This window comes from Podarcis bocagei, assembly GCF_964188305.1.
Source record: "Podarcis bocagei genome assembly, chromosome: 13".
Lineage (NCBI taxonomy): Eukaryota > Metazoa > Chordata > Lepidosauria > Squamata > Lacertidae > Podarcis > Podarcis bocagei.
Genome location: NC_138138.1, coordinates 38,281,644 through 38,307,923, shown reverse-complemented (window position 1 = coordinate 38,307,923; position 26,280 = coordinate 38,281,644). Strand labels below are relative to the sequence as shown.

Below are 26,280 nucleotides of genomic sequence, written 5' to 3'. Positions count from 1 at the left end.
AGGGTATCTATGTGCAAAAACAATCAGTATCATAATGTATTCATATAAATCTGTGGTGTGGCTGCATTAGGGAATGCATTTGTGTACAGTATGGTATGCTGACAAGGAGAATACTAATAACAACAACAACTTTATGTATACCCCACCCATCTGGATGGGTTTCCCCAGCTGCTCTGTAATCAAACATGAAACATGAAAAAATCCTGATAAAGTGTTGCCCTCAGATGTCTTCTAAAAGTCATATAGTTCTTTATCTCCCTGACATCTGATGGGAGGGCGTTCCACAGGGTGGGCGCCACTGCTGAGAAGGTCCTCTGCCTGGATAGATACATTTGGGTAGAAATTCTAGGGACGTGTTCTTAATGAAGTAACCCTCTCTTTCTGTCTCTCTCATCCCAATCCTTCCATCCTCACCTTGCTTCCGTACCATTTGGTCTTCTTGACTTCTGAATCTTGGCTCTTTGACCCAATCACTCCTCCCACCTCCTGGCCATCCTTCCATTTTGACGTCTGGCTCTTCCCTCCAGCCAAGCTCTCCCGCTTATCTCTGTCGCTTCCCCCTCTGGCCTTGCAGACGTTCCCCCCGCTTGGCGGGGGAAGGAAAGGGCCCTTCTGGGAAGGAGCGGCTTTGGGGGAGGGTCCAGCGCTGGGAGGGAGAGAGGCTTCCATAGCGGCAGAGGATGAGGAGGAAGATGATGAAGAGGAAGAGGAAGGAGGCCTGGCTGGAGGCAGAGGGCGGGGTGTCCCCATTGTGGTGAGCGAAAGCGATGACGCCCGTAACTTGCGGGGCCTCCTCAAGTCACCACGCTCAGCTGAGGAGGCGGCGGCTGAGCTCGACCGTAAGCGGAAGATGGTCTCCTTCTTTGATGATGTCACCGTTTACCTCTTTGATCAGGTGAGCTGTCAAGAGCACCAAGGTTGATGGTGTGAAAGTTTGGCCACAGTGAGGTGAGAAGGGCTTCTTTCAGTTCCCTCCTCTGTCCTCCTCCCCGCAGCCATCTTGGCTCTACTCCCCTCTTTCTGTTACCACTCCTATTTTGAGGTGTCTTCTTACTAAGCACTCCACACTTAAGCTCCCTTGTCTACCCACAGAGCATTCACGCCCTCTTGGACCTGGTTTAATCCAAGCCATACTGACCTTTCACTTTCCCTCACACAAAGTGTTAGCCAACATTCTGTAGGCAACAGATTCCTAAATAGTTCAGCGAGTTAGTGAATATTCGGTGATATCGAGCAATAGTGGAAAATATATTATGCACAGGTAGCAGGCAGCAGCCCATATTTAATTGTGGTAGGAATGTCAGAAACAAATTGAAAGTGGGAGGAGCTCTACCACAATCTCTTGTCTTCTTCTGTATGCAGGAGACACCAACCAATGAGCTGAGTTCCCAGGGAGCTCCAGATGGTGATTCCCCCTCCCCTGGTTCAATGGCAGAACCAGGACTTGATGCCTTCCCTTCTGCTGATGGCTTCAGTGAGTATTGGGTCAAGGAGGAGAGAGCAAGTGGGAAATAGTCGCCATCCCCATCAGGAATCTGAAATGCAGAATGAGCCAGTCCAGCTGTGTAGCCAAAGAAACAGTAACCTGGTCACTTCAGTCAGTGCTTGGGGTGAAAATATGAAATGAGTTTCAGGAAAATGTCCTGGCTTCCAGGGGAAGGTGGCTTCTAAGTGCGGAGGGTGAGGGGTAGGTTGTGACGGGGGCATGGTCCAAAACAGACAAGGTCCAGTTCTAAAGTAAGGCCAGGATTTGAAGCATGAGGCTGAGCTCAAGAGGATGCTGATGGAGATCAAAAGGGCCAGAGCAGGGGTAGCCAGTGCAGAGGCCTTCAGAGGTGGCTGGACTCCCAACTCCCACCAACCCAAGCCAACATGGCAGATGGCCAAAGTTGGTGAGAGCTGTACTTCAAGAGCATATGGCTGTCCAACTGTGTTGTTGGGCATGCTAGTCTGCCATTGGCGGGCTGAGGGCAAGGAGGTACAGCAGAGGCAATTTGGCTGAAGGCAGGCTGGGGCCATCTTGTTATTTCGTTAATATACTTCAGCGTTGTGGAAGCTGAGGCCTTCCAGACTTTAACTCTTTTCATTGGCCATGAGGGCTGGGGCTGATGGGAGTTGGAGCCTAACTACATGTGGGGGTTCCTCATCCTTGGTGCATTTATTGTGGCATATTAGCAACCATGTTTTGTTTTGTTTTGTTTTTGAATTAAGGTTTTAACAACAGCACCAAAACCACTTTGTTTTCCTTTTATTAAAAATAAAAATAATCAAGCGATATATAAATTTTCTGAAAAAAACAAACAAAAAGAAAAGAGAAGGATTATAATTAAAATAAAAACCTACAGGATTACAGGCTGTGGCTTTCTTCTCCCATCCATTTCATTAGGATCTAAGTTCAACTAATGGGGTAGTATAGATTCTACCAAGTGTCTTGAAAGCAGGTGTTACCATACAGTGCGACTGCCTTGAAAGATGGTGGACTTCCCTTCTTTAGAGGCTTTTAGGCAGAAGCTGAATCAGGATGTTTGCAAAGGAGTGGTACACTTGTGGGTTTCCCACATTGGCGGGGTTAAGCTAGATGGCCTTTGAGGTGCCCACCACCAGCTTTAGGATTCTGTTCTCTTTCCACAACCTTAGAAGTAAGCCAGCTTCAGATGTATTAGTGAAGTGTGTGCTTCCTGTATTAATTCTGATCCAGTGCAATTTGGCTAACAGAACTTTGGGAAATATTGCCAGGGTGTGTTTTGTGTTGAATTTTTTTTTTAATTGAATCCATGAATAGTTTATTTTTAGGAGATAAACTCCTAAAAGATTTCTGCTTGAAAGCACACAGTCTAAAATTGTCACACTCAATAAGGCAGATGGTAGCACAGAGCCTTCTTGGTTATTAAAAATGGATTCAGGGCAGCTTTGTGCCGTAGCACAAATGAAGTGAAGACAGGATGCGCAAGTGATTCCATTTATTTTTGTTTTAGGACATTTCTACTCTGCTTTCTGTGGCCCCGCCGCCACACCCTGCAAAAGGCCTCCGAGGCAGCTTCAAGACTAAAACACACGTATATATACAAACAAATAAAAATGAGAAAAAACAAACAAATATAGTACACGAATTATCTCATTGAAATAGCAGAACAGGAACATAGCAGACTGCCTTAAACTGAGTACAGTGGTACCTCAGGTTAAGTACTTAATTCGTTCCGGAGGTCTGTTCTTAACCTGAAACTGTTCTTAACCTGAAGCACCACTTTAGCTAATGGGGCCTCCCGCTGCCACCACACGATTTCTGTTCTCATCCTGAGGTAAAGTTCTTAACCTGAGGTAATATTTCTGGGTTAGCGGAGTCTGTAACCTGAAGCGTATGTAACCTGAAGCGTATGTAACCCGAGGTACCACTGTAAGGCCTTTGGTCCATCTAGCTCAGTATTGCCCTCACTGACTGGCAGCAGCTCTCTAGGGTTTCAGGCATTTCCCAACACTTCTTGGAAGACAAGGACCATAAATATTCTTAGAAGTATTGCTACATAACCATGCTTCATTGTTTCCAGGGACTGTCAGGGGCTGGGGGAAAGGGGTGTGTGTGCAGCTTCATCAAGACTGCCTTTCTGCCATGTTTTATCCCTGTGCATGTCAGCACCGGAAAGCGTGTGTGTGTGTGTGTGTGTGTGTGTGTGTGTGTGTGAGAGAGAGAGAGAGAGAGAGAGAGAGAGAGAGAGAGAGAGAGAGAGAGAGAGAGAGAGATGATGCCAATCAAACCAAGGGAACAGGCTGGGATAGGCTGTTTTCCTTATTGCTTCAATCTAGGCCTCCTTCCTACCCTCCCCGTTCTTCCTTCTCCACTCAGGTGGCAGTTTTGAGTGGGATGATGACTTCCCCCTGATGGCTCAGAACCCATCCTACGTCTCCGTGGTGCCCGACCCCAACGCAGCCAAGCCCCACCCGGTCATGTCCTCGCCTGTGCCCATGCCCCCTGCCTTGCTGCCAGCAGGCAAGCGGGCTGAGTCCGGCCTTGTGGATGCCCTGAGGTTCTCTCGCTTCACCGTCTCTCCTGCCCTTGAGCCACACCTTTCTTCATCCTGTGACACCGAATTGGGACCCACGGCTGGTAAGTGGACGCATGGATATGGATGCACATGGTTCTTATCCATGGAGTGGGGCTGATGGGCCATGGCTGCGTATGTGCCATATATCTTCTCCCCAAAGATCCTGAAAATTGTAATTTTGTAGCTGGAATTGTACCTCTTTGGTGTGGGATGTTATTGCAGTCAAACCAACAATTCATGTTTTGCCAGATAGGCACATGAAGAGGCAGAGGCTCACGGAGCTTTCCTGTAAAATTTGCTAGAGAGAACTCTGTGAGATCACTTCCTTTGTCTGCCTTGGCAGGAAGCTGTAAAGCTACACACTTCCTTCCTGCCTGGGCAGCCTGTTTTTCTTCAGCGTGCTGACCACACATGCATACCTGAGCTCTGCAGCTTAGACACCATTTTTGAACTTACATTTCATACTTTTGTAACTTAGTAGTTATAAACCTACCTTCATTTTGCTACTATAATTGCTGCTTCAAGACCTAGATTATGTAGTAAATACCACTTTTATTTGTTCACAAAACAATGTGCGTGTGTGATTGTTGTTGCTAAGGGGGAGAAAGGGGTATATTACCAGGGAAATCCAGTCATAGAATCATAGAATCATAGAATCATAGAGTTGGAAGAGACCACAAGGGCCATCGAGTCCAACCCCCTGCCAAGCAGGAAACACCATCAGAGCACTCCTGACATATGGTTGTCAAGCCTCTGCTTAAAGACCTCCAAAGAAGGAGACTCCACCACACTCCTTGGCAGCAAATTCCACTGTCGAACAGCTCTTACTGTCAGGAAGTTCTTCCTAATGTTTAGGTGGAATCTTCTTTCTTGTAGTTTGGATCCATTGCTCCGTGTCCGCTTCTCTGGAGCAGCAGAAAACAACCTTTCTCCCTCCTCTATGTGACATCCTTTTATATATTTGAACATGGCTATCATATCACCCCTTAACCTCCTCTTCTCCAGGCTAAACATGCCCAGCTCCCTTAGCCGTTCCTCATAAGGCATCGTTTCCAGGCCTTTGACCATTTTGGTTGCCCTCCTCTGGACACGTTCCAGTTTGTCAGTGTCCTTCTTGAATTGTGGTGCCCAGAACTGGACACAGTACTCCAGGTGAGGTCTGACCAGAGCAGAATACAGTGGCACTATTACTTCCCTTGATCTAGATGCTATACTCCTATTGATGAGGCCCAGAATTGCATTGGCTTTTTTAGCTGCCGCGTCACACTGTTGGCTCATGTCAAGTTTGTGGTCAACCAAGACTCCTAGATCATTTTCACATGTACTGCTCTCAAGCCAGGTGTCACCCATCTTGTATTTGTGCCTCTCATTTTTTTTGCCCAAGTGCAATACTTTACATTTCTCCCTGTTAAAATTCATCTTGTTTGTTTTGGCCCAGTTTTCTAATCTGTCAAGGTCGTTTTGAAGTGTGATCCTGTCCTCTGGGGTGTTAGCCACCCCTCCCAGTTTGGTGTCATCTGCAAATTTGATCAGGATGCCCTTGATTCCATCATCCAAGTCGTTGATAAAGATGTTGAATAAGACCGGGTCCAAGACAGAACCCTGTGGCACCCCACTAGTCACTCTTCTCCAGGATGAAGAGGAACCATTGATGAGCACCCTTTGGGTTCGGTCAGTCAGCCAGTTACAAATCCACTGAGTGGTAGCATAGTCAAGACCGCATTTTACCAGCTTCTTTACAAGAATATCATGGGGCACCTTGTCAAATGCCTTACTGAAATCAAGGTAGGCTATATCCACTGAGTTCCCTTCATCTACCAGGCTTGTAATTCTGTCAAAAAACGAGATCAGGTTAGTTTGACATGACTTATTTTTCAGAAATCCATGCTGACTATTGGTGATCACAGCATTCCTTTCTAGGTGCTCACAGACTGTTTTCTTAATGATCTGCTCCAGAATCTTCCCTGGTATTGATGTCAGACTGACTGGGCGGTAATTATTTGGGTCCTCTCTTTTCCCCTTTTTGAAAATAGGGACAACATTTGCCCTCCTCCAGTCTGCCGGGACTTCGCCTGTTCTCCAGGAATTCTCAAAGATGACTGCCAGTGGTTCTGAGATCACATCTGCCAGTTCTTTTAATACTCTTGGATGCAGTTCATCTGGCCCTGGAGACTTGAATACATCTAAACTAGCCAAGTATTCTTGTACTATCTCCTTAGTTATTCTGGGCTGTGTTTCCTTTGCTGAATCATTTGCTCCAAATTCTTCAGGTCGGGCATTGTTTTCTTTATCGGAGAAGACTGAGGCAAAGAAGGCATTGAGGAGTTCAGCCCTTTCTGTGTCCCCTGTTTGCATTTCACCATCTTCTCCTCTGAGTGACCCCACTGTTTCTTTGTTCTTCCTTTTGCTACGAACATACCCATAAAAGCCTTTTTTGTTGCTTTTAACCTCTCTAGCAAGCCTGAGTTCATTCTGTGCTTTAGCTTTTCTGACTTTGTGTCTACACGTGCTGGCTATTTGTTTGAATTCCTCTTTGGTGGTTTCCCCCCTTTTCCATTTTTTTGTACACATCCTTTTTTAATCTTAACTCAGTTAAAAGTTCTTTAGATAGCCACCCTGGCTTCTTTAGGCACCTTCCATGTTTCCGTCTCATTGGTATTGCCTGACGTTGTGCTTTTACTGTCTCCCTCTTAACAAACTCCCAGCCATCATGAACTCCCTTTCCTTTTAGTATTACTGTCCATGGGATCTCACCCAGCACTTCCCTAAGTTTTATGAAGTCGGCTTTCTTAAAGTCAAGAAATTGAGTCCTAGTATGCTTGGCTGCTCCTTTCCGCTGTATAGTAAACTTCAGAAGAGCATGATCACTCGCGCCTAATGATCCTTCCACTTCTACCCCACTAACCAGCTCATCAACATTGGTTAGGACCAGATCTAAAATGGCTGTTCCTCTTGTTGCTTCTCCCACTTTCTGGACAATGAAGTTGTCTGCAAGGCCAGTGAGGAATCTGTTTGACCTTATGCTCTTAGCTGAGTTTGACATCCAACAAATATCCGGGTAATTGAAGTCCCCCATTACTACTATCTCCCTTCCTTTTGCATGCTTGGCCATCTGTTCCAGGAAGGCATCATCTATGTCCTCCGTTTGGCTTGGGGATCTATAGTAAACTCCCACAATGAGGTCTCTGTTATTCTTCTCTCCCTTAATTTTGACCCAAATGCTCTCACTTTGGCTTTTAGGTTCTAAATCTTGGATCTCTTCACAGGTATACACATCCCTGACATATAACGCCACTCCTCCTCCTTTCTTGTCTGGTCTGTTTCTCCGAAATAGATTGTATCCCCCCATTATTACAGTCAGCCTTAAAGCATCTTGGGTTATTGTTTCTAGGAGCTTAAAGCAACCTTGTTTTAGTCTCCAAGCTTAAGCTGTAAAGTATGGCACTCACGTGAGTTAGGAAAGAATAATCACAAGCATATTATCCTCTCCTAGGGTTTAAATCCATTCCTACACGTGGTGGATAAACTACAGTCTATCCACTGGTACAGACTTTCATGTACAACAATGTGAAAATGTACAGTGGTGCCTCGCAAGACGAAATTAATTCGTTCCGCAAGTTTTTTCTTCTTGCGAGTTTTTCGTCTTGCGATGCACGGTTTCCCATAGGAATGCACTGAAAATCAATTAATGCGTTCCTAGGGAAACCGCTTGCCAGGCTGGCGGTGTGGAGAAGGGCTTTTCTCCCCACCGCAAGCCTTCAGGCCTCTGTTCCCGGGGCTTGCGTGGGAGGAGGGTTTTTCCTCCCCACCGCCAACATTCAGAACAGCATTCTGAATGTTGGCGGTGGGAAGGAAAACCCTCCTCCCACCCCAAGTCTTCAGGAAAGCCATCCGAAGCTGGGCGGCGGGAGAAGGCGTTCCTGCCCCACCGCCTGGCATCGGAGCTTCGTTCCGATGCCGGGCGGCGGGAGGAGGCGTCCCCCCCCCGCCCGGCATCGGAGCTTCGTTCCGAAGCCGGGCGGCGGGAGAAGGCGTTCCTGCCCCGCCGCCCGGCATCGGAGCTTCGTTCCGATGCCGGGCGGCGGGAGGAGGCGTTCCCCCCCCGCCCGGCATCGGAGCTTCGTTCCGATGCCGGGCGGCGGGAGGAGGCGTTCCCGCCCCCCGCCCGGCATCGGAGCTTCGTTCCGATGCCGGGCGGCGGGAGGAGGCGTCCCCCCCCCGCCCGGCATCGGAGATTCGTTCCGAAGCCGGGCGGCGGGAGGAGGTCCGAGGACAGTGGGGAAGACGCGCTGCTCTTCCCCGCTGTCCCGGAGATTTCCCTATGGGCTGTCGTCTTGCGAAGCAAGCCCATAGGGAAATTCGTTTTGCGAAGCGCCTCCAAAACGGAAAACCCTTTCGTCTAGTGGGTTTTCTGTCTTGCGAGGCGTTTGTCTTGCGGGGTACCACTGTAGTGTGAAATGCAGTAGGGTGGAGTGAGGTGACCTGGTTTTAAGTTAATAATGTGTTAAAAGAAGCCTTTTTTCCCTTCTCCCAGATCCCATTGAGAACTGAGACCAAGTAGAAATTGGACAACCCCGCCTCTTCTTCTCTCGACATTCAGGGACGACGCCCAGTCATCCAGTTGACTTGCCCATGATGCCAAGATTTCACCCGCCAGTTCCTGTGGCGGACGGACAGACAGATGTGTTTGTGTGTGCGTGCGTGCGTTTGCGTGCATGGTGTGTTGGGGGGGCCATTGTTGCTAACTGGAGCCTGACATCACAGGGACTGTTTTCGCCCTCCCTCTCCTGCCCAACAACTCACCCCCACTTCTGGGGAAGGGGCAGAACTTTTTGTATAAACAATCATGAGCCAATGAGTGATGAGGAGGGGGGCATTTCCTCGATTTTAGGGGCCCCTGCCCAGCACTGGCTATTGAATGTATAACCCTTGTGCCCCCTCCTGGCTTCCCTTCAGCAATCTGATATGTCCCTTATAAGGACCCTCTGTGCCAAATTGAGAGGGTTGGGTTGGGAAACAGGGGTTTCCAGGAAGTGGCGTTTGACCTGCTCATGAGCCTTCTTCTGCAGTTCCCCGAACCTCATCAGCTGCATCTTGGAATGTGGAACATGGCTGCCAATTTAAAACAACGACACCCTTTTTGTGCCAAATGGAACTGAACAGGGCTGGTGATCCTCCCCTTTTAACCAGCGTTATATACAAAAGAAAAGACCGTTGATTCAAACCTCGGGACAGAGTTTTGTCGGCAAAACTTCATCACCAAGCCTTGGAATTACCAGCGGACAATTGGACTCCACAAGGCAGGTGGATGAGATTTGGTTGGGTAGGGGCCCTTTGATCTGACACCTCTGCAAGGGCATGATCCAGAAGTATCATTTTTGAGAAGCGACGCACATTGGCTCAGCACTCATTGGGATGAACCGACATGGGAGGATGTTGACTTGGTCACAACACCTACTTAGTGGCCATATAATGGACAGCCATGGGTTAATTGTCCCAGGCTGGTTGGTGTGTCATACATGGGGAAAAAAATATCCATCGCTCATACTTAGCGTTGACGGAGATGGCTAGCTTTTATTGGGATTGGCCTTTTCCTGACCTTCCCAGCCCTCCACTGGTTGATATTGGGAGGTTAATAAAGGCTACTGGGCCCTATTGGGGTACAGTTGAAATCACTGGACGTTCCAGGGATTTGCGAAGCCACCATTCAATTGTGCCAAAAGCACCACGTGAAGACTGAGATTGTATTAGGAGTGGAACGGGGAGCTTGGAGGTGTAGGGAAACTTTGAGTTATCTATTCCGCGAGCATCTTGAGATGATGGATCTGCTCGCTCCCTTCTCTGCTTGTGGTGGCAATAGTGAAGCATCGGTGTGGGGCAGGGATGGGAGACCTGTGGCCCTCCAGTTGTTGTTGGATTCCAATGGCCATCACCCCTAGGGAGCATAGACAGCTGTCAAGGATCATGGGGTTGGAGTCCAGCAACATCTGGAGGGTGACACAGGTTCCTCATCTTTTGTGTGAGGCAGTATGTGGGTTGGTCTTGTGGAGTGGGCAGATATATGCATGAACCTGCCTTCCAGCCTGGGTGGGTGGGATTAGATGTCGACTTCCTCCTGAGCTCTCGCAGCATTGATTTCTGAAGTAAATACTCACTGGACCACAAATGGCATATTGCTGGTTTGGGTCGAGCCTACAATAAGAGGCAGTTTGATACAAGCTCATTCTGCCCTTCTAGGGGAGGGGTTGATTTAGAGTGCTAACTCCTTCCTTCCCCCACCCCTCAGAAATAATTTTTCTGCCCAGATAAGAAACAGGGATTTAATTCTGAACTTGGGGTGCATGTGTATGGGAGAGAGATAATAAAGGGGGGAAAGAAGGTGAACAGGAACTCAGAATTACCTGCGGGGAGGCAAGACAGATGACCAGCCAGATGCCACAGGGAGGTGCCAAAGCAAGGCAGGCTGGGAACATCCATTGCTGGTTTGTGGCAGAGATGCGCCATCTTTGAAACTAGAGCTTGCACCTGCTGGCTTGCAGAGCTAGCAGCCACAGGGAGACCCATCCTCTACTTGCTTAACCCAAGGGGTCTGGAGAGATGCTGAAGCAAAGTCAACAAATGCACTTGACAGAGAGGAGGGGAGCCAGCATATTTCCAAGCGATCTGGTGTGCTTATGAGCACGTGAGCTGAGAGGCAGGAAAGCAAGTAGCTGCAAACTGGCCTTTATCCTGAAATCAAATTGCTTTATTTGGTCAGCCGGGCAGAAGTGTGTCCTTTGACCTGCAGTGAACTAGCAGCTGTCACAGTGCCCTCTAGCTATATTGAGTGGCTAAGGTGGCAATCCTAACAATCCCTGCCTGGGAGTAAGTCCCTTTTCATTCAAGAGAGCTTACTTCTGAGCAGGCACGTATGTGTACCTAAGAGCAGGCTAGCATGTGCTTCTTTTGCCAAGCTATCGCAGTGTGGCAAGGAAGATAAGGCCCTTCTGTCTGGCTACCAGAACCTCTCATTTGAGCCCCCTACTGCCTTAGATCAGCCAATCCCTCCCCAAAGGCATTTAAGGCACTCTGCCCTCCTGATATGTCATAGAATCATAGAATTGACAACTTGGAAAGGACCAAAAGGATCATTTAGTCCAACCCCCTGCAGTGCAGGAATCTTTTGCCTGACATGGGGCTTGAACCTATGGGCCCAAGATTAAGAGTCTTGTGCTCTATCAGCTGAGCTGTCCCATTAAATGTGTGTTAAGACGTCCCATGCCCATAGGAGGAGTTGCCTGGAAGCACAAAAGCTCGCAGCTCTCTTTTCTTACCTGCTCCTGCAAACCTCCAAAAGTTGCCCCCGTGATCTTCACCCATGGCAACACTGACGGGACCAAGCCACATCACTTCTGGCCCTAAACTCACAAGCAGGGCTGTGTTGGTCCCCCGACTCTTTTTCCCCAGTCTTCACACGATATATGGCCACCCTTGGTGCCTCCATCAGGAGACCTGCTTATCCACTGTGAAAACCCCTTTGCAGGGGTAGCCAACACGGCACCCTCTCTAGATGCTGTGGGGCTCCCAACTCCTATCAGCCCCAGCCATCTAGGGTCAATGGTCAGGAATACGATTGGAGTTTTAGTTCAACAGCATCTGAAGGGTGCATGGCAGCTACCCGTAGATTAAGGGACGATGCCTCTGAGCTAAGATGTTTCCCCGTCCCCCAAAATGGCCTTACCGATGGCATCGCATTCCTAGCCTTTTTCAGGCGGTGCTAGGGAGAACAGGAAGCAGAAAAATCTAGAAAACATCTAGATTGGAAACCAGCATCCCGCTTCAGGTCTGTCAGGCTGGCCATCTTTGTCCTGTGTCTTGTGGGCTGATTTTAGATTCCTCACCTGCTGAGACTAAAATGGCCGCTCTGACTCAAGGTAAAGGCTCTCCCACATTAGTACCAAGTTCCCTCTTTGTATATTCTGAAGAAAGCAGCAGGAGACGATGGGGGCCAGATTTAAAAACAACAACAAGCACCACCGACCAGATTACCACATAAAGGGAGGATAACCGTTGCCAATTCTTCTGATCTGCCAAAATGAAAGAGATGTATAAACTAAAAAGGAAGAGTAGGTGGTGGCAGGGTGGGGTGGGGAAGAGGAAATGATCTTAAAAACAAAAACCTGCCACTGCACCCAACTCTCCGTCTATGTGGATGAGTGATTCTTAGGGCAGAGGTTGAAAGTAAGTAAATAGCGGTGGGTGGGTAGATGGATGAAAGGATAGGGAATGTGACTATTCAAGGAATGGGGGTGGGAAGGGTGGCAGTAGGCTGCGTAAGGATGCATTGGGGAGGATGGACTGAGGTGTCATGGACTGGGGGGGGGAGTGTCTGGTCAGAGATGTTACTGTGGGCTGACTGTAAGGGGTGATACTTTAATGGAAGGGTTGTGGGAAGGAGTATGTAAAGATGGGGAGAGCATTTAAATATCAGAACTTAAAAAAAAAAATCTCCAAAATTCTGCAATGGTAATAAATTGTGCATATTTGCATACATTGAATTAATTTGCCTGATTTGCCACTGGGTTCCTCCAGAGTCAGAAAATGGATGTGGAGAAGAGGAGAGCTGTATGAGCAACAGGAACACTGGAGTATGGCCTACATGGGTGTGATGGGACAACCGTCTGAAGGGAATAAAGGGGGGAATTCAATGTAGTGCTAGCCCCTTTGCAGCACACTAGTTGCACCAGCGGAATGGCTTGCGCAAGAGAGGGCACACGGAGTGAGCATGGTGCTCATGGCTAGTTGCGTAAGAGACTGCTGCAGCGCTGCTGCTTTTTGTTGCGCAACAAGCACTAGAGCAACATGGTTGCGCCGGAATTTGTACTGCACATCCTTAAATTATTATTAATGCTTGCGCAACATGCGCTGTGAGCCAGAGAAAGGCTGAACCTGGGTTACACTTCCTCTCTGACTTTTGGCAAGGGAAGGCCATGTCGGCTGGCCATTTCAAAAGTCACATTAGTCCTAGGCACACATTAAAAGACTCCACATGCTGCCTTTTTCCTGTGGTATGCACACAGCGGATGAAAGGCATGCTTCCACTTTGCACGGTGTGGGGTGGCTTGTGGCTGTGCCCATGCTTTGATTGTAGACGGTACTGGGTTCATCTCCAGGTAAAAGGATCGGATGGTAGGGAATGTGGAAGGACTTTCCTTGCCCAAGACCCTGGAGAGCTACTGCCAGACGGAATAGATAAAAACACAATTTCCTAAGTGAGCAAATGCAAAATTATTTTCTTCATTTATGCATTGCATTTAGCACATACCTGCTAGAAATGGAACAATCTAAAATTCCCATTAATGAATTGTGCTTTTCACAGTTTCCCCCTGCTACCCATGCATACCTTGACCAGCCCACTGTGAGATTTGGTGTCCAGAGAATGAGAAAACCGGAGCGGGAGTAGGTTTATATTAAACTTTATTAATATTAGAATTAGGAAGTATCAACACGGAGATATATACATAGCTAATGAGAGACTCCCCCACACAGCCACGGATAGCTGCACACCTCATGTGTCCCTATGCAATGATGCTTCTTATACACACACACATACAAGACTGATACCCCCAAATGGAACACATCATATCCTTTCCACACTTTGTTCAGGGCCACACCAAGCACCCAGCTATGTACACGTGTACATATTTAGAGTGCATGTGTGCGTACACCAACACAGGCTCATTAAATAAAAAGAGAAAGCTATTTATTGATGGGTAACTTGCTGTGAGGTACACTTGCTGAACTAATGGCCTTGTATTATCCTACCAAGAAGGGAGGAGAATTTTACTATCCAATGCTTCCCTAGATTTCTGATCTGATGCAGATGCAGCAAGAAGACTCCCTCTTTTCCCACCACTTAGGACAAAAAAAATCCAGTTTACTCAGCTGTTACACACACATCAAGGTAAGCCACCACCTTGTAACTTAGTCACCAGCACTGACCCATTTTTGCCCTTGGAAATATGTCAACCGAACAAAGCAGTGGGACAGGATGGATTCTTTCCACTTGGGGGCCACATCCAATTTGCTTTCCCCTCTAAAAGCAAACACCAGAACTCTGATTTTGTTTGAGTGTTACAATGAGTGCTCCTGCAAATCAAACGCTGCCATCTCTGTCATTCCTTCAAAGCAGAATGTCCCCAAATAAAAACTTCCACATCATTTCCATGCTCAGAATTTGAAAACTTTGATCTCAGGTATGAAATTCTGCAATCTGAATTCACACTACAGGCTTTCCAAGTAGAAATATCCAGAATGCCAAACCCCCAGAACTGACTCTACAGAAACATGCAAAACAAGAAACACGCATACATAAAACCAACGTGGGAATTGGGGTCATTTCTCTCTAGTGGAGGGGGTTCTGCCCCCCAACATAAAGCCTGCCACCCCTAACATAAATCCTGGCTAAGCCCATGGCTGTGAGTAGGGTGAAATTAGGCATTTGCTGTTAATAAGGCACACTTCCCAGCTGCATAGGTTTTAGATAATGATCACATTCTGCGATCAACAATCTGCTACAGAAAATTCTGCAGCTGCTTATTTCATAAAGGACATTTGCAATCACATAGCCACACCAAAACCCCACATTTGATTCCTCTCCCCCCCCACCCCCCAAAAGCATTCTGTATTTGGTTGTCCATAGTACAAGAAGTAGTTGTCCTGGCAAACTGGTGACAGCTATCCTACTGGGAACCTCTGTCAAGGAGAGCAGCTTCAGACATTACATGGAAATGGAGGGCAGAGGGGACACACATTCACTTTTCACACTTCTGGTGCCAAGGAGGAACTGCAGCACCCCCCTTGCCTTGCACCTGTGGACTTCCCCAGCATCTGGCGAGCGCACATCTCATAGCAGAGGAGATGAGCAAGTTTCAGTTTTGGATGACACGCCAGAAACATAAAAAGAAGGCACAAAACCAGTAAGCCTTCTTCACACCCTTCTGTTCAGCACCTGAAGCCACGTTCTCGTGGATACAGTTTGGCCTTATCCAATGCATGTGCCATTTCCCTAACCCTATCCGAACCAAACACTGGTCTTATACGCCAATTTTTGAAAATGTATCACACAGATGGGCAGCTACTTCTCTGTAGCTCATTTTGCTGACCTTGAGATTTTAACCATACACTGTAAGCTTTAATGCTGCCAGTTGCACCCACCCTGGATGGAAATCAACATCCGAGGACAACCATTATAATAAAGAAAACAAAGGGATGCGACAGAATGGCTGAGGAGGGGTCCTTGCCACCCCACACAGAACCCATTTACACAGCTGAAACATTTTATCTCCTGCGTTGACAAGCTCTGGCCACATTTCCAAAGGGCCATGGTTCTTTCAACCCATCCTGGCCCCTGTGGCAAAGGCCATTGTTTTGCTACGGAGTTGTGAACATCAACAGAGGTAACTACCTTGCATATTGCTTTCGTGATTGCTTAGCCCGGGTCTGAAAGAGGGATGGGCCATGGACATTTCCAGAAACTGGGGGAGATGGAGACAAGGTCAAGGACTAGGACAAAGTGGCCAGGACAGGGAGTCTGCAATGGCACATCTGTGCCCATAGGGGGCAGCATGCCAGTCCTTAAAACGAGTGGCTTGCTGGTGTGGGGGCACCGCCTAGGAAATGGGACAACATGCCCTTTTCTCAAAAGAGAAATAACTGCTTCAGACAAAATGTTTGCAGCTGAATTAGCCAGCTTGGGCTTTGACCAAAATGCCTGCATTTTGGTTCCCCAAGACATGTATATTGCTGCAGATTGTTTTCTTCTCCCAGCAACTGAAGTTAGGAAACATCTTCAATTATTTTAACATTTCCCAGATGCCTTTCTTTAATTGGCTACCTCTCCCAAAAAACTAAGGAGTCCTGACTCCTGAGTTTTCTATCTACATCTACATCTTATTACATTACTGGTTCCCCCAAAATGTTGGGGGGACGACAAAATCTATTCTCACAGATGGCCATATATTCTAGTGTGGTGATGTTATGGTTAAATCTGCTACACAAATCAATATAAATTACACAGTGAACACATGAGGAAAACTGGTGGCCCAATGTTTCATGAAGGGGTATTGGGGAGATGGCAGGCGTTGTTGTTCTGTGAAAGTATTGCAACTTCTGGTTGAAGAGCAGTCAAAGCTCACTAGCTGTGTGAACCACTTCGGTGAGGTCTGTGGACTACCCAGCCGCCCACGGAGAATAGCTCAGCAACCACTGCACTTCCAGAAAACCCAGGAAACCCAGTTCCTCTTTAACACACCACGTTGCCCTGCACAGATTATAATGATGGGCTAGTTGTCACATGCATACCATCACTCAGTAATGGCAAGTTTCAAACAGCCACTGTAGATCAAATGCCAACAGAGTTTTTATAGGGTCTGTAGTTATTGACACGCCAGTGGAGACTGCTCATATATTCACCCTCAAGTAGCCAAGGGCTGCTACAAGTGGGTACGTTTACTGCTTGAAGAAGGCAGGAATTCATATGTATTAGTAGGCCAACGCATACCTAATATATTGCAGAAACAACTTTCATATCATTTCCAATTCAATGCTTTTCAATGGAGTCAGTTCACACATTCAGCTGTCAAGTGATGCATAACCACATGTTGCGTAACTGGTGTAAGTTGTATGTTGAAAGCGAGAATCAGCCTTGATTTCAGCCTTTCCCAAATTCCGTTTGTAATGATCACCCATTTCTTCTCTCTCCCAAACTATTCTCCCCTTCTCAGTCCTGAAATCTCTAAATTCTATACTGCAGGGGTAGACCTGGGGAACTTCCTGCTAGTGGTCCCTCTGTGGGATGAGCTCACCATAGGTAGCCTTTTTAACCACAAAGGATATATCCCTTACGTGATGTTTAAGGGGCTAACATTTCGAAGGACCAGGCTATCACAACTGCAGCCATCAAGGGAGCCACCTGGACAGCTGAACCCACACAAATTCCAGAGAAAGTGAGGCCAATTTAAGGCTCAAGGAAGTCAGGAATTCTTAAATCCCACTGCTTCTAATGAGATTTAACCATGCCTCACTTTCAATCTGGTCTCAAATGCCTTACTTAGGAATACGTACCACTGAAATGATGGGGCTTTACTTCAAAGTATGGGGGTGCAACTTGGATACAAGTTTTTTGTTTTTCTTTAAAAAGGGAACTTTGCCACTGAGTTCTAAGGAACATTAATTGCATCCACATGACCAGATCTAGTGACCTGCCTTCCTTAAATAAATTTTGCAATGTGAGCAGTGGCTCCGAGTCCTCCTCTATCCCACCCTAGTTTTCTTCTCCTTCCATCTGACCTCCAGTCCCACATCCTCGATCTTTCTTCTGCCTCTGTTCCTCCAACCATTACACCTGTGCTTGCATCCTAGTGCCTTCTTCTGTCCTGTTCTCTGTCCTTCTGCTGTTGGCTTGTGTCCCCTGCAGGAAATCGCTGCCACCGAGCGCAACATACAACAGTCCGTGCCCAGTACTCTCATTGGCAACTAGAGAGGGTGAGGAGGAGGCAGGCCCGGCCTGGCCTGTGGCGCCGACTCCAAGCCAGGAATGCTTTGTTAGGTAGGAAAGGCCACACGGTGGGGTCAAAAGAGGAAGTGGGCGCAGCGATCTGGCTCCACCAATCGCCACACCTCTCACTGGATAAGCGGAGCGGAGCGGTCGTTGGTCACCGTACGCTTCAGCTTGATGTGAGCAAATGGGTTGGTCCTGCGGTGGGAAAGGGTAAGTCAGAGAAGGAGAAGTGTCACCGTGGCAGGAAGGAAGCACCAGATCATGAAGGATGCTTTCTGAAGCTCTGGGTAGGGAGTTGTGACTCTCAGAACCACAGAACTGTAGAACTGGAAGTGACCACGAGGGTCACCCCAATGCAGAAACCTTTCACTCAGCCTGGGGCTCAAACCCACAACCCTGAGATTAAGCGTCTCCTAGGGGTTAGCTCAATATGGCAGCAAATGAGGTGACAATGCAGAATACAGAGAACAGACAATGGATGGGGAAACAACACTTTTTAATGCTCTTCCATTTTAAAACAAAGAAGCTCACTTTGCAAATATAAGACTCACATTTCAGGGACAAAGGCTCTAGCCTGGCCTTTTGCCCACAGTGATAGTTTCCTGTTTGCATGATTTATTTATTTTTAAATGTACAGGAGCATTGAAAAGCGGCAGTTTTCCCACCTGTAACCGGGAGAAGGGAATCTATTCTACCACTTCACTCTCCTGAATGCGTCAACTAGGCCTGAATCACAAGGCACCCCACAAGGCACATGGTGCCCTGTGCCCTCTGGGACTCTTAAGGCACTATATGCAAAATTATATCAGAATTGGGGCACTGGATGTCTCACAGGAAGAAAGACAGCTGTGGAAGCCACAGGAGGGTCTCTTACCTTGACGGGGAGCCACTTGGACTGCCAAATTCATTTGCTAGCTGGGAAGCAAAACGAGAAAGAATTGCATTCAGAGAATCCTTTCAGTTTAGGCAAAAGGCCCATAGACTCAGAGATCTAGACCCCAGAGCAGCAGACGAAGCCACAAAACTGTAAAAACTTTGCACTGCAGAATTTGCAACTTGAATTTTGAATTGTTTCTGCTAAGAAATGTTGCTTAGTGGCAGCACAGGAATATTAAGAGGAGTGGCCTTTGACCACTGGGTGGCAGCACATACACGTTAAGAGGACAGAGGTGGCTAGGGCCCCTCTAGCGCTCTCCAGCTCCTTCTCCACACACAGCCACCCCGCAAACTCACCTGCGACAGGTCTGGGTTCAGCATGCTGTAAGGGCGCTGGCGGGATGCAGTGGCACGCGGTGAAGGCCCGAAGCGTTGGCCGTCGCCACCATCAGGGCCAATGGGTGGAGAGCCGGCTCGGTCCAAATTTCCTGTGCTGCTACTGTTCATCTTGCTAAGTGGGAAGCTGCTCAGGAAAGGGAAAGGAGAAAGTTTTGTGCCAATTCATGCCAAATGACTTTTGCTTCCTAGATCTGATCCAGGATTTCCCCCTCTCTGTGCTTTTGAGAAAACCCTGTAGCCTGGCCACCCAGCACACCCTGCTTGATCCATCTATCTCTTTACCTACATATATCTGGCAGTGGGAGAGGCAGGTGAGCCCAAAACCCACTGCAGTACAAGGATGGGAAACCCTATTCCCAACACCCTAGTGGTCCCGGGCCCTAAGGAAGTTAGATTGGCTTCAACCAGAGCCAGGGCCTTTTCAACTCTGGCTCCGGCCTGGTGGAACGCTCTGCCTCACGAGACCAGGGCCCTGCAGGATCTGATTTCTTTCCGCAGGGCCTGTAAGACAGAGTTGCTCCGCCTGGCCTTTGGCTTGGAGCCAATTTGATTCCCCCCCCTTTCTTTTTTCTTTTCCTTCTCCTTCTGCAATGAGGCTACATTTTAATATTTTAATGTTTCAATATTTTAGTGTTGTATTTTAATTTTGTTTTTAAGTTGTAATTATTCAACTTGTTTTTATTATTGCTTGTAAGCCGCTCTGAGCCCGGCCTTGGCTGGGGAGGGCGGGGTATAAATTTTATTATTATTATTATTATTATTATTGTTGTTGTTGTGGAGGGCGGGGTATAAATTTTATTATTATTATTATTATTGTTGTTGTTGTTGTTGTTGTTGTTGTTGTTGTTGTTGTTGTTGTTATTGTTATTGTTATTATTATTATTCCCACATAATCCCTTGCTGACTGGCAAGTATTAAAACATGAGCAGCTCCCGCAAAGGTCAGCCGCTGGAGACCCTTAAGGCAATCCGTCTCAAAGGGTCAAAGTGACCTGCCCCTCCACCACCAGCCAAATCTCCTTCTGAGACACTGGGCCCCCCTCTCCCACCTTACCTGCTGAACGGTTTGTCAGACCCTTCGGCTGGGGGGAAGGGCCGGGTGTAGGAGAAAGGAAACCAGCCTTTCCTGTAAAAGGGGAAATGGGGAGGGAGAAGCATGGGAAGCAGACATTTAAGACCAGAAAGGAAAATAGCCCAAAACTGCTTCCTATTCTTTCTGCGTTTGAGGTGGGGCTTAAGAAGGGACAGTGCTAAGCACAAGGAGCGGCAGAAGCAGACGTAGCCAAGGCAGAGAGGTTTGGGGAGATCACCTAGTGGGCTAAGAAACAGCAGGGGCTAGCAGCCCAGATGGTCGGGGTTCTCAAGAAAGGGGAATGAGCTTGGTTTAGTCACAAAACCAAGAGGCTGATAGCCAGTGTTCTTTGCAGAGGAGTCACAACGGCCTGACCACCAGAGGCAGTATCCCTCTGAATGCCTCTTGCTGGGAATTGCAAGGGGGGGGGGAGGGCTGTGAGGTCCTGCTTTCCTAATTTCTGAAGGCAGCTGGATGGCTGCTGTGAGAACAGGTTGCTGGACCAGATGGGCCATGCGATGTTCTTGAAGGACAGTGCCTCCTAGCTGGGGTTGCATCCAACCAAGAGTAGACCCACTAAAATTAATGAACCTAAATTGGTCATGTTAACGAGTCTACTCTGAGTAGGACTCCCAGACCCTTATGCAAGGGAACATAAAGGTAAAGGTACCCCTGACCATTAGGTCCAGTCGTGGCTGGCTCTGGGGTTGCGGCGCTCATCTTGCTTTATTGACAGCTTCCGGGTCATGTGGCCAGCATGACTAAGCCGCTTCTGGCAAACCAGAGCAGCACACGGAAAATCTGTTTACCTTGCCGCCAGAGCAGTACCTATTTATCTACTTGCACTTTGACATGCTTTCGAACTGCTAGGTGGGCAGGAGCAGAGACTGAGCAACGGGAGCTCACCCCGTCGCAGGGATTCGAACCGCCGACCTTCTGATCAGCAAGTCCTAGGCTCTGTGGTTTAAGCCACAATGCCACCCGCCTCCCCCAAGGGAACATAGGAAGCTACTTAACACTGAGTCAGGCCATTGGCCCATCAGTGTATTGTCTACACTGACTGGCAGCAGCTGCTCATGGTTTCAGGCAGAGGTCTCTTCCAGCCCCACGTGAAGCTGAACCTGGGACCTTCTGCCACTGAGCTACAGCCCTTCACCTCAAGGGAGCTGAGTCGAGCGGTTGCTGGCTGTAAGGTCCACAGAAGTCTATCTAGTCCAGTATCCTTTACTGCAGCTGGAAGTAGCTCCCCAAGGCCTCAGACGGAGGTCTTTCACATCCCCTGCTCCATAAAATGTCAGACTGAACCTGGGACCTTCGGCTACTATTGCCCTACAGGTCTTATCCAAGCTGAACAGGCCTCCCTCTCTCCCTCCCCCTGCAGAGGTTGCAAGAGAATCCTCATACCTGGTCCCTGCAAACTGCACACATGACCTGGACCCACACAGGTAAGGGTAAATTCCCACCCATCCAACAGGGAAAGCCTACCACTTGTGTTTGTACGGGGCAGAAGGAGGAGGATCTTGCTTACATTTTGGTTGCCTCGTTTTCCCCATAATGCCAGCCATCCCTTGCCTCGGTCACTAATAAAAGAATGATGTCTCCCTCTTGGAAGTTGAGCAGGGTGCTGTTCTCTCCTGCCGCATGTGAGAATATCGCCTGGACCCTCCGCCGTTCAGAACGTGGAGGCAGGACCGACAGAGGATTGATGCGGGGCAGGGTTTTGTTCTCCACTGTGGAGAGACGGGAACAGAATTGGGATAGGGAAAAGGCGGTAGTGGCTCTCTCTGTACATATGTATATTTACTTTTAAGACCGGAAGAGCTGTATATGGTACAGTGGTACCTCGGGTTACATACGCTTCAGGTTACAGACTTCGCTAACCCAGAAATATTACCTCGGATTAAGAACTTTACCTCAGGATGAGAACAGAAATTGTGCAGCAGCAGCAGCAGCAGCAGGAGGAGGCCCCATTAGCTAAAGTGGTGCTTCAGGTTAAAAACAGTTCCAGGTTAAGAACAGACCTCCAGAACGAATTAAATACTTAACCCGAGGAACTCTGTATATAGTTTAGCGTCTGGAGACAATAAACACTTTGTTACTTTGAACTGTATGAGAGAGGAGTTTTCCCCTTAACTGGAGACTCTGGAAGAAGCTGTCTGATGGGAGCAGGAAATCTCTGAAGACTCTGCTAGGGCTCCACATCCTCTGCCGATGAATCACACAGGTGGAGGTGTGGCAAGCTACCAACTGACTTCTACAAGTCACCGACAATTCTTACAAGCAGTGCTCAAAAGGTTTTATGGCTTCTTTTTAAATTCTGCATCTCATCCTCCATCCTGGCCAGTTCCCAAATGGTGCAATGGTGAAAAAGTGGCCTCGTGCAACTCCAATATCATTGTTGTTGTTTTAAGGGAATGGGCAGAATTTGTTTTGTCCTGACACTGCACAATCTGGAGTTCTGACGAGGATTCAACAGAAACATGACTGATCAGATGGCATAAATTACACAGTGGAAGTCCCATTCCATTCATCCCGGTTTTGAACCGGTGCTGGCTAAACAAGGAAGATGGGCTGCAGGTCAAAACCAACCTGGGGCACTTACCTAGCGTTGCCAGGCGGGTCTCCATTGACATTTTGCGTGGCATTGGCAGGGTGCAGGAATAGCTGTCGGCGGTCTTGGTCTGTGGAGGGGCCTGAGTGGTTTGTGTGGGTGGCAGACCTGATGTGAGGGTGAGGGGTTCGGTGACCGGCGGGTGCCCCAAGTCCCGAGATCCCCGCCCACGGTGTGAGTCGCCATTTGGTAATGGCATCACCTCCTGGACTGAGGCACGCTGTGGGGGATTGGTGGGGGGAGAAGGGAAGAGAGAAAGCAAAGAACAGATAGGGCATTATACAGGTGAACCCTGATGCATCCTATTGCCCCACCTCCCTGCTGCACAGAGAACTTATAACCTTTGGGCGAGTGTGGTCCTTCTTCATAGTTGGCTAAAGTGTCACATTAGTAGTTTGGGAGCTGCCATTTGAATCCTGGCAGTAAAGAGGGAGGTTGGGACCTCCAGGATGAGCGGCCTATTCATCAGTCCACCCCATGGACTCACGTGGTTTGGCCCCAGCTCCGAGAGCTCTTCCAGGACCTTGGAGCCAGGGAGGGCATCATTGGCTGGTATGGGAGTCCCACCAGAGAGGTTATTGGCCGTGAGCTTGACCAGGGCCAGGGCCCGCTCTGGTAAGCGGGTGGGTTGAGTGCACGATGTCTGCCAGATGGGCAACTTGGCTGCCAGCAGCTCCCGTACCTGCAAAGGGATGAAAAGAAGGTCCATGTTGCTTGTTTTTGCTTTCTTTTAGCCAACCGGCTTCCACCCCGTCCCTCTTAAGCTACTAGTGGTTGTCTGTTGGCTCCAGACTGCAGGAAGTTGTGCTGCGTTCTCTTCCCCACCTCTAATTCCCAGATTTCACCTAGACTTGGCTGTACAGGAGCAGACAGCATAGTTTTTTGGGGGGGCAACACTTACCTTACCTTCCAACAGCTGTGTGGCTGCTGTTTACTGGGAGGGAGAGAAACAAGTTGGCAGGGAGGCTGGCACAGTCCAAAGCACTGGCAGTTCTATTATTCTAATATTCTCTAACCACAACATCATCCTGGCTCAGAATGATAAATTCTGCGCCAGTGCCAAATTCTGCAGTGCAGTCGCGGAATCACAGAATGCAAATGGCCCTTCCTGATTCGCTCTCCTAAAGCCTACATTGGGGAGAGGAATAGTGAAACAGGGGCTTCTAATCCCTCCTTCTGTGGTGGAGAGGGCGCAGCTCACCTTAGTGTGATAGTTGCTGAAGTGTTTGGAGACTGCACACTGGCGGTCCACCAGAAAAGAGTACCGGCGCCTCTCCTCTGTCAGGGCCGCCTTGTAGCCTTCAGCCACGAACCGATCCAGTTCGCTCTGTTTGGTGCTCATGATCTCCACATACTAAGGCAAAAACCACCATGAGAAGGGAAGGAACCATCATGTTGTAATCTGAGGCCCAACTGCTTCACAGCCAGGCCTGCATAGCAGCGCTGTACACCATTTAGTCTCTCCTATATTATGTAGCACACTTCGTTTAATTTCATAAATGTATATCCCACCACTCTTTGACAGAAATCATTCAAGCGGCTTACAATAAAATGGATGTTTAAAACTGCGGTGATTTATTTAGGAAGTCAAAAGGTGGAGAGGGGAAGGAGGTGAAACGTGCAACATCATACTTGAAGCAAAATCGTTTTCTTATTACACTTTGTGGAAACATGTTTTGACATGTCGCCTTCTTCAGGAGCGAGTGCGAGAGATGTCAACAATGATTATTAAACTGACGATAATAACCTTGCATAAAAAAAACACTTTGCATCAAAATCATACCAAGCCAGGTATATTTAACTTCCATTTTCTCTCTAAAAAAAAAAAAGTGAAAAGGAACTGGTGTAGAGGAGAATTCTGAATACATTCTGTATATGTCTTCTAGTCTCTAAACTCTTTGGTTTAACTGAGTAATAAAACAGAGAAACTTAACCAGCAACAGTGAGGCCCAAATCAGGCACGACACCACTCACGCTATTAACAATTTCATGATTTCTTTTTTTAAAATAATAAAATAGCAGCAAAGGAGTCTCATTTTCAATTGAGACCACAGCAGAAGAGGCTTCCCACACCCATCTCTCTTGCTTCCTCTCCTTCTAAGCAGTCAGTACTAATACAGATCACACCCCACATGCCTGCTATTTACTTTTTAAAAACAGAACGAAATGTGTGGTTGTTCATTGGACGCGTGGTGCTATGTCGAGTTTAGCCTTAACAGCACAATCTGTGCATGTTCACCTGGAAGTAAGTCTGACTGTTCAACGGGTCTCACTCCCAAGCACATTTAGGATTGTAGCCAGAAACACTTCCAAGTATTTTACTCAGTACTCTTTTCACGCATTGCTGTTATCATCTCTCCTAGTGCCCTTGAAGAATGCACCAAGTCAAAACATGTTTGGGGAGTATCACATCGTATAATAAAAATTCTTTTCACTTCAAGCATCATTTTGTGGTTTCATCCCCGCCTTCCTCCTGCCTCTTTCTTGTTGGCTTTTTGACCTTTTGATGCTCTGGGCTGTTCCCTCCCCTCTCCCCTGTTCAAGGTAATTTCTTCCCTACTCTTTGAAATGTTGCCTGTGGGGTGAGATAAAACACCCTGTTATTTTATATTCTATATCAGACATTTACCCAATGCAGTTTTCCCCTGGCTCATGGCTGGAACTGCTGTTCAGCGTTTAGAAAGCTGCACAGCTCACAGAGAGATATTATTACAATCAACAGATACATTAGCGTTCAAATGTACTCCTGTTCGCATGCACTAGGGAAAAACATTAGGCACCGTTTTGTTTGCGCCGCTCACTCTCCTAGCAAAGGACATCTCCATTGCCTCAGGGCAGTTTCTAGAATCCCTTGGCACATTGTTCTGGATTAATTAATGTGGAGTAATTGCCTCTGCCTAATTCCACACGCACACAACCACCAGCGTGAATTAGGATCTGAGCTCTATCCATAAGCAAGCATAGAGAGACGGTTGTGGGGAGAAGTCAGTGCTTCCTTACAATTTCAGCCCAATTGTGAGTACAAAAGGATGGCAAAGGTGCTCTGAAACAACTAATCTAATTTTAGGAAACATAGGGCTTGTACTGATTTTATATCCTGGGAAGCTAGGGGCAGTCTTATAGGATCCAGGAGATGAAGGGTTATCTCCATACCCCATTCCCTACCAGCCCCCTCCTTGCGGCCTCTAGCCTGAGCAGGCCTTGATCCTGAAGTAATGGTTGCCGCGGCAACAAGGTTGACAAAAGGGGCCTTTCCGGAGCCAAATGCTGCTGCTAGGATTCACAGGATGGGGGTAGGTGGCGGATGGTAGATAGGGGAGACAGGGCACCAGACCAAATTGAGTCAGAGAGCGAGGAAGACGGGTGACATCTGAATCAAGGCGGGCGCACCCTTTCTGCAGTGTTCTCCATGCACAGGACTCCATCTCCTCACAGAGAAGCTTTGCCCGACCTTTCAGGTTTGTTGTGTAAGTGTGCATGTGAAGGCGGGTGTGCAAAAGCAGCACACTGCACTTGCACATGCATTCTGAACAAGCAGGGTGTTTGTGTAAGGCTCTGGGTACAGGGTGTGCATGCGTAAAGCACATGGCATGTATGATTTGCACAGGTATGCACTTGCCTGTATGTGGGCTTACGGGTATGCACACAATGAAGTACAGTATATACACAGGTCTGGTGGAGAGACTGTGTACATTTCTCTTTGTATTACTGTCAACAACCCAGGTACCCCCTCTGTAGAGATT

General features: G+C 47.9%; 2 protein-coding genes across 10 annotated transcripts in view; one reads left to right on the top strand and one right to left on the bottom strand.

The window, feature by feature from the left end:
• Window positions 1-12,570, top strand: part of LMTK3 (lemur tyrosine kinase 3) — a 33,233-nt gene extending 20,663 nt beyond the window's left edge. For 5 of the 6 annotated variants that reach the window (XM_081167071.1, XM_081167072.1, XM_081167074.1 and 2 more), the window contains exons 12-15: window positions 528-895; window positions 1,363-1,474; window positions 3,842-4,102; window positions 8,575-12,570. In XM_081167071.1, coding sequence (XP_081023197.1) covers window positions 528-895; window positions 1,363-1,474; window positions 3,842-4,102; window positions 8,575-8,591 — 758 coding nt within the window. In that variant the 3' untranslated portion in view covers window positions 8,592-12,570. Of the gene's footprint in view, window positions 1-527; window positions 896-1,362; window positions 1,475-3,841; window positions 4,103-8,574 lie in introns of those variants that run through there. The other variant, XR_014001506.1, reaches the window with a different exon arrangement.
• Window positions 1-26,280, bottom strand: part of LOC308571539 (BAR/IMD domain-containing adapter protein 2-like) — a 195,110-nt gene that overhangs the window by 155,061 nt on the left and 13,769 nt on the right. For 3 of the 4 annotated variants that reach the window (XM_081167131.1, XM_081167132.1, XM_081167133.1), the window contains 8 exons: window positions 23,739-23,891; window positions 23,025-23,219; window positions 22,529-22,757; window positions 21,455-21,656; window positions 19,909-19,980; window positions 18,814-18,979; window positions 18,455-18,495; window positions 16,548-17,775 (listed from right to left, as the gene is read on the bottom strand). In XM_081167131.1, coding sequence (XP_081023257.1) covers window positions 17,703-17,775; window positions 18,455-18,495; window positions 18,814-18,979; window positions 19,909-19,980; window positions 21,455-21,656; window positions 22,529-22,757; window positions 23,025-23,219; window positions 23,739-23,891 — 1,131 coding nt within the window. In that variant the 3' untranslated portion in view covers window positions 16,548-17,702. Of the gene's footprint in view, window positions 1-16,466; window positions 17,776-18,454; window positions 18,496-18,813; window positions 18,980-19,908; window positions 19,981-21,454; window positions 21,657-22,528; window positions 22,758-23,024; window positions 23,220-23,738; window positions 23,892-26,280 lie in introns of those variants that run through there. The other variant, XM_081167130.1, reaches the window with a different exon arrangement.